The 9,511-nt window shown below is 41.5% G+C and overlaps 1 protein-coding gene across 3 annotated transcripts in view; it reads right to left on the reverse strand.

The window, feature by feature from the left end:
• Window positions 1-938: 938 nt before the first annotated feature.
• The window catches only part of CYP39A1 (cytochrome P450 family 39 subfamily A member 1), a 73,190-nt gene continuing 64,617 nt past the window's right edge, over window positions 939-9,511 (reverse strand). For all 3 annotated transcript variants that reach the window (XM_007117795.3, XM_007117794.3, XM_007117796.3), the window contains 2 exons: window positions 5,204-5,291; window positions 939-1,572 (listed from right to left, as the gene is read on the reverse strand). In XM_007117795.3, the coding sequence (XP_007117857.1) occupies window positions 1,501-1,572; window positions 5,204-5,291 (160 nt within the window). In that variant the 3' untranslated portion in view covers window positions 939-1,500. The remainder of the gene's footprint in view (window positions 1,573-5,203; window positions 5,292-9,511) is intronic.

Genomic DNA, 9,511 nt, shown 5'->3' on the forward strand with positions numbered 1-9,511 from the left:
ATTTCAAAGGTCAGTAGACCTCCTGCATCTGCACTGTTGTTTTAAAGTGCATGAACTTGTCAGCTAAGGTTCATCCTTACCAAGCAATAATAAGGAGATAAACACTGCCCTGAGGGTCTGCAAATTCAGCTCAAGTGTCTATTATTTGCAAATACAGTGTATGGCTGTGGGCCTCAGCTGCTTGGGGGAGGACAAGCCTTCCCTGGGAACAGGGAAGAAAAACCCGCCAGGTAGTGGTCTGCCGTTCTCAGATCTCCTGTGGATTCTAAACTGCTTTCTTTAGCCCCTTCAGTCTCCAGACCTCTGAGCCTGCTAAGCTACGCTGTAAACTGCTAGCTAAGCTTCAAAATCACTGTATTAGTCCCGAAGAGTTAATGCATTCCAAAGTACTTAATTTTCTCCTAGGGAGTCATCTGGTCGTTGGTAGGAAATAGATGACTAAGCAATCGTTATCAGCCCCACCAGATAATTCTCATACAGGGGAGCAAATAATCCAGAGGACAGCATGCACTCCAAAACTTACTTATTGTGAAATCAAGGAGGCAGGCGGCATTTCATTGACTGTTAGAGGACAAATCATGACATCACCGATCATGCTGTTATTAGTATCATATATTTTCCCTGAACATGATAGGATTTCTTTTCTGGATCTCATAGAAAGTATTTCAGGCAAAAGTCTTAAGTAATAGATTGAAATGTTGTTATTTGCCTTGACACATCATTTAATTTGAGTTTCTATAAATTAGGAAAAATATTATCTCAAACTACAATTACAAACACCTTGAGTCAAAGAAGTGCTTTTTATCTTAACTAAAATACAAATCAGTACACCAATCAACATACATGTATTGAATACGTCCTATAGAGAAGGTGCTGTCCTAGGCATAGCTGAGTGTAGAAATGAGTGTCAGACATGATCCCTGCCTTCACAGGTGTTAGAAAGCTATCATATTATTCATACGTTTAGTGTTAGACATGTTTAATAAAGAATTATATTAATAGCGGTTTAAGAATTTCAATTGCCAGTTAAGAATCATACTAAGAAAAATAGCAATTTTCCAGAAATCATTATTTAATACTGTTTAGAGTCTAAGACTTTTAGCCTTTTGCAAAATAGAAGTTTAAGTATGTTGTCTTCACAGTAAATTTAATATAGTAAAATTTTCCTTCAAGTGACATTATTTCTATTTAAAGTTTTGATACAGTAATGCATGAAACCAAATTCCAACTTCTTAAGAAATGCCTCTTTTTGTCATGGAAACAGTTTCTATAAACCTGTATTGGGGTCTCTATATCAATAGGTATAGAGTGATGCCAGATTCTTGGTCTACTCTTGAGATACCAAACACACATGCCATCTGGACACTGTCCTGAACTAAATCCTTAAACAAAATTAAGTGATACGTTTTAGTTAAACTCAGGTCTAGGTGCTGCCAGGCTAGAGGATGGGGAGCAGTCACTCCTCCAGAAGGCCCTGGCCCTCCTTAGGCCCAGCAGACGTCATTTTCTTTGTTTAAATTGAATTCGGCATTGTCCTTCCGGCTGCTGGACACCCACCAAATGGAGAGAGCTCTAAAAGCAGAAATGCAGAAAATATAGAAGTTAAAGGACATAAGCCAACAGTTTGGACCTAAGGTTTATTCAATGTGATTGTTCCTGAAACGTACAGAGTTTAGGTTTGGAAGACTGGAAGGTTTTGCTTGATGAGTTCTCCATGGCAAGCATCAATTTTAGCCTTCCGTTCAAGGGACAGCAAAGGGGGCAATTCCCTTACTCTAATAACAGCCTCGTCACAGTTTCACATACCCCAGTGCTATGGGCCTGCCACCCGCCTTTCACTTTATATCTGGATAAAGAGGATACCCTTTAATAAAAGCTCTTTCTACATTCCTGGCCCCCAATCTGTGACACTTCATGTATAATCGCTGGGTGAGACCTCTATGCCACATGTTACAGATGTTCATAAGACAACATGGTGTTGGTGGTGCAAACCACTATTACAGGGGACCTAAGATCACAATTTTCCATAAGGATCTTCTGTGGTTCCAGATGTTCTGATACGTTATGTTATGTCTTAGTTATGAACAAGGGGTGAATGTGTAGGGGGGTGAGGGGAGGTCTGTTCATTGCAAAGAATATAGGGTTGACCAAAAAGTTTACTCGGGTTTTTCCGTAAGATGTTACGGAAAAACCCGAACAATCTATTTGGCCAATCCAATACAAAGAGGTTGTTGAAGCTTAGGAGCTTGAATAAGAAAAGGAACCTGTTCTGTCAGCCCTGAGGGTTGGGGAAAGAGTGAGGAAGGAGGAGGGCGATCCAATTTAGATCATCTGGTTTTTTTGTCATCAGTTTGAAAGAAAGGGCTCCTCCCCAAGGGGATTCTTAGGACAGTTGACAGAATGAGTTGCAGAACTTCCACGGACTCTCTGAAATTGCAGTCACAATTTTGTGTGTATGAAGAGGTGTGTACTTTTCTAGAAAGGGGATTCCATAGGTTTTGTGAGATTTTCTAAGAATCCATGCCCCTGCCCCCAAAGGTAAAGCAGAGCAAAACCAATCAACCAAATAAAACCCCACTGTGTTGGCAAAAAATGTGCTTGCTTTTGGGAGAGAATTGAAGTGGGTCTTCTTATGAATGCTCAGAATGGAATAGTAGCCCCCATTGCCAGCAACTGGACATGGCTGACCCATCACGGATCCTGAAAAGTTTTGTAATGTTTCCTTATTGTTTGGTTCTTACTGGGAGAGAACTAAGATTAAATTACTTTCTTCACACTGTTTGAGGTAAAATAAAACACTGTTACAAAAGTAAAATCACTGGGATGCTAGCCTTTGATTTTTGCTCTTGTGGCAAGTATATTCCTTTGGGGGAGCTGGTTTCCAAGTCCTGTGATTTCCCTGCACTTGACAACAGAGTGTCTGGAACATGCCCTGGAAACCCATCCCCCTCCTACAAGAGCTTGGTAATTGGAAGGTCATTTCCTGTATTTTTTGATCACCTCCTTTCACAACTTGGTAACATAAGTCCAATAATTAAATAATTTTAATTGATCTTTCTAAAATAGAAACTGTGAAATGAAATGCCCTTTGAGATGAGAATTCTCTCAGACTTGTATTTCTTACAAACTGAGGTAACATTTCTTTGAAAAATGTTCTTAGTAGGGTCAAAACAGAAATAGGACGTATTTTTTTTTTTTTAAAAGTATATGGGCTTCCCTGGTGACTCAGTGGTTGAGAATCTGCCTGCCAATGCAGAGGACACGGGTTTGAGCCCTGGTCCGGGAGGATCCCACATGCCGCGGAGCGGCTGGGCCCGTGAGCCATGGCCGCTGAGCCTACGCGTCCGGAGCCTGCGCTCCGCAACGGGAGAGGCCGCAGCAATGAGAGGCCCGCATACCGAAAAAATAAATAAATAAATAAAATTAATTTATTTATTTTTATATTTATTTTTGGCAGCGTTGGGTCTTCGTTTCTGTGCGAGGGCTTTCTCTAGTTGCAGCAAGCGGGGGCCACTCTTCATCGCGGTGCGCGGGCCTCTCACTATCGCGGCCTCCCTTGTTGCAGAGCACAGGCTCCGGACGCGCAGGCTCGGCGGCCATGGCTCACGGGCCCAGCCGCTCCGCGGCACGTGGGATCTTCCCGGACCTGGGCACGAACCCGTGTCCCCTTCACCGGCAGGCGGACTCTCAGCCACTGCGCCACCAGGGAAGTCCGGCAATAAATTAATTTTAAAAAAAAAGACCTAAAGAAGAAATACGTGGTGAATATCTTCAAAAAATAAAAAAAAAATTAAAATTAAAAAAAGTATAATAAATACAACTAATAGAATTCCTAGCTAGGAAGAAAGTGCTGGGAAAAATCCTACCTAAGGATCTGGTCAAAATGACTGATCTCCAGAGTTAGGTGTCACATGGTTTTGACAAATGACATCCTTCTAATGTGAAAAGGCATTCCTGTGTCTTCTTGCTGGTGGGAAAATAGTTAGATGCTGAGTCAGTCGTGGGCAAAATTGTGACATCTAACTCCGAGGATCAGAAACTAGTATTTGGTGCCTGTAAATCCTGGCCCCAATCTTAATTCTGCCAACAAAACTGTACTCAGCGGAAAACCTTTGTGAGGGGTGTTTTGATTTCCCTTTCATCGTCAGATTTTGAGAGCTCTTTATCACTGTTGCTTGCACTTAAAATAGAAGTGCAAAAGAAATCAAGGCAAAGTGCTGAAATGTGCATATTTGTGAGTAATACAATATTTTCTGTGTCATTTATACACTGACAGAATTTCTACTGAAATGTCACCCAAGAGTTTTATTTATCCCTCCATATATTAGCCCTTATTATATCAAGAGTAAATCATAGCACAAAATGCTATGTGAAGAGCCCTGAGGTTGCAATGCTTAATTTCTCAGCTTCACCCTCAGTTTAAATAACACCTTTTTATCCAGAGTTTTCAAAGGGACTTCCAAACATCTGGAATTAAATGGAACTTTCCCTTGTCTCCTAGGACAGTGGTCCTTAAAGTGAGGCATGAGCAACACCCAGAACTTGTCAGAAACAGAAATTCTCAAGCCCCTCCCCAGATATACTCATCAAGAACTCTAGGGCTAGGGTCCAGGATTCCATGTTCTAACAAGCCCCCCATCCCAGGTAATTTTGCTGCTTGCACCAGTTTGAGGGCCATTGGTCTAAGAGAACAGAACTATAGCAACACAGAGGAGTTAAATGATTGAGATATCCAATGGTCAGAGGTCAGAAAAGGTCATGGCCTTTTCATTTATGTTCACTGTTTCTACTGTGGGTTAATTTCCTTTGTGCCATTGCTTTCCAAATGGACTAAGGGCTCTGACTTGCCTCCAAAACTCATGGTTCACTTTTGGACCCAGAGACATGCCTTTCTAGGGAAACAAGCCCAACATCAAGGCCATGTCTACTTTACCCTGGGAAAAGGGTTAAAATTGGTAAATTCATTGAGGAGCTCCTAACACTAAGTGGTGGAAATGCTACTATTAGGTCCTGGTCTTGTGATAAGGGGGCACGTAGAATTGACCTGGAATTAAGGGAATATCTTCTCAGTCTGCAGAGATCATCTGTTAAGATGAGTCTAAGTGAGCAAATCAGTCAGCTCATCCCCAGTAATGAAAACCAAAGAGTTAGAGTTTATATCAAATTTGAAAGTCATGCTATTCAAAATTCTGAAAACACTTACCTGTCTTGGCAATGGGTCTAGAAGACTACAGTCATAATAATACAATATTAAAATAATAAATATTTGAATCTCCAACAGAGCCAGCCACCTGAAAGGAAAATAAAATAAAATTGGTGCTTGGTTGTAAAAGATGCATAAATATCTACCAATAAAGAATATCTATAAATTACACATACTTCAGAGCAAATGTGCTCTTCTTTGCAGTATAAACTTTTACTATTAAAAGGATAGAGTAAAGAAGGGTAGTTGGAATGATTACATTGCTTTAAAATGTATGTAAAATGCTTAGCCGGTGGAAGCACTTAATGAATGAGATCCCAGGTCTCTCTCCTAAGTTTTAGATCTGTCCTTTCTAATATGGTAACTGGTAGCTACATGTGGCTGTTATTTAAATAAATTTAAATTTATCAAAATAAAAAATTTCAGTTCCTCAGTTGCACTAACCACATTTTAAGTGCTCAATGGCCATAAGTGGTTACCGGCCACCATATTGAACAGTACGTATTTAGAACTTTTCTATGATCACAGAAAGCTCCATTGGACAGTCCTGTCTGATCCAGACCCTTACTGCCCACTGGAAATTACTGCCTAAATGTTCTGTAGGCACCTAAAATTCCCCATAACTACCAAATTTTTTCCTTTTGTAATCCTGCACTCAGTCTCCAAGTTTTTTGATCATACACCTCTCATAATAAAATGTTTGAGCATACTCTACAATATATTGATAATCATTTATTTATAGATTGTATAGCATACAACCATATTAGTTTATTGTCGACTTTGTAGACACATATACATAGAAATTTAAAAACCGAGAAAAGTGTAAATGGAATTCTGCTACATCTCCTGCCATCCCAGTGGGTTGCTTTGAGCTCTCCTTAGGGAAGGCAAACCATTTTAGGGGGAATGGCCCCTAATAAGTACGATTAGTCCAACATCAGAAAACTGTTCATCATCACAGACCCAATCCTCTCCATTCCCCTTCCTGTCCAGTTAGGCACCGAGGTGTCTTATCTTCCAAATGTTTCCCCAGTCCCTCTCCTTATCCTCTATCTCCAGCCCCTCCACTGCTCCCCAGTGTAGGTCTTCATCATCTATTTATGTCCTGGATTCCTGAATCACCTGGGTTTCCAGATTGGTTGCTTTGTTGCCAGTGTCACTTCTCTCCACTCTATCCTTCACTCTCCCACTAGAGTAAACTCTCTAAAACAGAAATCTATCACTGTTTCCTCATTTTACGCACATGCATACATACACACACATACCACCTGTCAATGCTTCTCATTTCCTTCCAAATGCCACAGGGAACACGGCCAGCCCTTGAAGATCTGCTCCCTCCCTATTTCTCCAGACTCCTCTCCCCCGTAGCTCCTCCTTGAAACCCATGCTCTTGATGTTCTCTTTTGCAAGCCCTTCCCCTGCCTGAGGCTCAGTTTCCACTGGAGGCATTCCCTGGTCTCTTGCTTCTGGGCTGAGGTGTCCTTCCTCTCCATTCCATGGCTCCCAGTGCACATTTCAGCCTTTGTATCTATTGCACTGAACTGTGATTGCTTATTGGCCATCCCTCTCCTGGGGTTATATTGTTGGCCCTTAACACAGTGCAGAGGGCTCTGCTGGTGCCTAATAATGTTGACTGAATAGATGAATAGATGATGGAAGGTGATGCCTCCATAAGGCAGATTCAATTTCCTTACCGTTCCATCTTTTTCTGTTTCTGTGGCACTTTTAACATCCCTCAGCTGACACCCGTATCCTACCAGCCCACTCTATTACAGTTAATTGTTTTCATGTCTGTCTCCCCTTATAGACTACCATCTTCACAAAAGCAGGAACCATGCCTTATTTATCACTGAATCCTCCATGTTTGTTGATTGCATGAGTGAATGAATGAACATGAATGATCTGCTATTCATATCAGATAACTAGATTTGTTTCCCACTGGTATTCTTGAAACATCTTGCCTATATTTTATTTCAAATGAAATCTGGACCACTCCAGGTGTTGATAGGACCTACTTGGATACCAGATCAATTCTTCACGAATATTTGTGATGTAAATTTAATCCTACCTACTTGGAAATGCTAAAGATAATTCATTCCAACTGAGTGTCAATGTCTATGAAATAGAACATCCCAATCTTTCTTGATTCAGATCAAAGTTAGCAGCGATTCCAATAAAAAGCAATTTTGCTAATTTGCAGGTTCAGAATCTCTCACAACAAAGTTTCTGTCAAACTTCTAACAAATTAGGATGTCCACTTCTGGCTATGATGGTTGTCCTCGGGACTTGAGCTTTTCAAAGCAGTCCGTGACGGGCACACCATGTCCAATTTCCTTGAGATATATCCAAATGTTTATTCTTCAGATTCTCTACAGAATGACTGACTATCACCTTAACTTTATGGGCACATTAAAGACTTCATTTTGTTCTGTGAGACAAGCCATTAGACAGTTTTAAACAAATTTGACTTAAGTTTTAAAAGGATCATTTGGCTGCTACATTGAGAATAAAATATAATGTGATGCTAGAAGATTGATTAGGAAGCCATTATAATCTTCCAGGCAATGGAAAGTGGTGACTTGGACCAGGATGATGGAATAGTCATGGTTAGCATCTGTATATACTTTGTAGGATGGCTGATGGTTTGCATGACAGATGTGGAAAACATAAAGAGTCAAGGGTAAGCTGTGACGAAGTGAGAGAGTGGCATGGACATATATATACACTACCAAACGTAGGGTGGATAGCTAGTGGGAAGCAGACTATGTATATGTATAACTGATTCACTATGTTGTAAAGCAGAAACTAACATACCACTGTAAAGCAATTATACTCCAATAAAGATGTTAAAAAAAAAAAAAAAAGAGTCAAGGACGACTCCAAGTTTTTGGCCTGAGGAAATGCAAGGATATAGCAAGGGGGAAGGCTGAAGGAGGAGCACGTTGCGGAGCTCACTTTTGGACCTGTTCAGTGCAGCCTGCTATAGACCAGTGCCTTGGAGACATCCAGTGGAGATGTTGAGTGGAGGTTGGGGATGAGTCTGGTGTTTGGGTGGGGATTCAGTCAGGGTTGGAGGTACAAGAGATATAAATACAGAGTCATCGCTCTTCAGACAATTATTTAAAGCCAAGGGATAGGATGAAGTCACTTAGGGAGCAAATTAAATAGAAAAAAATAAGAAATCTGAGGAGAGAGCCCTGGGGCAGTCCAAAATTTGGAGGTTAGAAATGTGAGGAAGATGAGCAAAGGAGCCTGAGAAGAAGTAGCCAAAGGGGTAGGATAATGAAAAGAGAATGATTATCTCCAAAGCCCCGTGAAGAAAGCTTTTCATGGAGGCCGCGAATTCCGTATCTAACGTGAAAGGTGGCAACGAGTACCGACGTGTAAAATGAGACATTAACATTCCCGCTTGCATAAAACAGCCAATCCTCTCAGTCCTTAGCACCCTTCGTAGAAGTAAATTCGATGAGCTCACTAAACTGACATTTTGTGTTTGGTAGAATAAGCGGTGACTTCCCGATATTCAGCGGTTACCTGGCAGCACTAGAAAAATGCTTGCTAATTTTGCATTTGTGAATTATAAAACAGCGTTTGGATAAAGGTTCTCCTTTACCCAAACAAATCCTATTTTCTTAGAACTCTGTTTTCAGCCCTTCTCTAACTTTAGCTTGCCATGACGGGAGGGCTTCTCTGAACTCAGGCCCCTGGGGAAAAGGTGCCTGGCATCCTTCCTCTCCAGTCCCTGGAGGAGAGGCACTGCGGCAGTAAGGACAGTGGACCATTTGGCAGGGTAGGTGGGGCCGTTCCAGGGAAGAAGTCCCTCCAGTCAGAGGGTAACCAAGGCACAGACTTAGAGGGGGCCCTGGAATGCCTAGGGGCCTGCAAGTTGTCTACTCCCTGTAGAAGGTGAGGTGATGAGAAATGGAATGGACCGAGCAGGAAGAACCGAGGAACTGGCTCACGGAGGGGCTTGAATGTGTCATGTGACAGTGTTGGGACTTTGACCCTGAAAATACAACAGACCTTGTGAATAAATTGTACTGAAAAATTATACTTATATGTGAAAATGAAGGTTCTTTAAACATTATTATACATAAGAGGCCCTCAATGAAAATTTCCTCTATGACGCAAATAAGTCATGTAAACAAGAAATAGTTCCTAAGCTATATTTAAGAGTACAAATTGAACTATTTTAGAAACATTATGCTTTTTTTTTTTGCGGTACGCGGGCCTCTCACTGTTGTGGCCTCTCCCGTTGCGGAGCACAGGCTCCGGACGCGCAGGCTCAGCGGCCATGGCTCACGGGCC

The sequence above is a fragment of the Physeter macrocephalus genome, chromosome 18 (assembly GCF_002837175.3).
Source record: "Physeter macrocephalus isolate SW-GA chromosome 18, ASM283717v5, whole genome shotgun sequence".
NCBI classification, from domain to species: Eukaryota; Metazoa; Chordata; class Mammalia; order Artiodactyla; family Physeteridae; genus Physeter; species Physeter macrocephalus.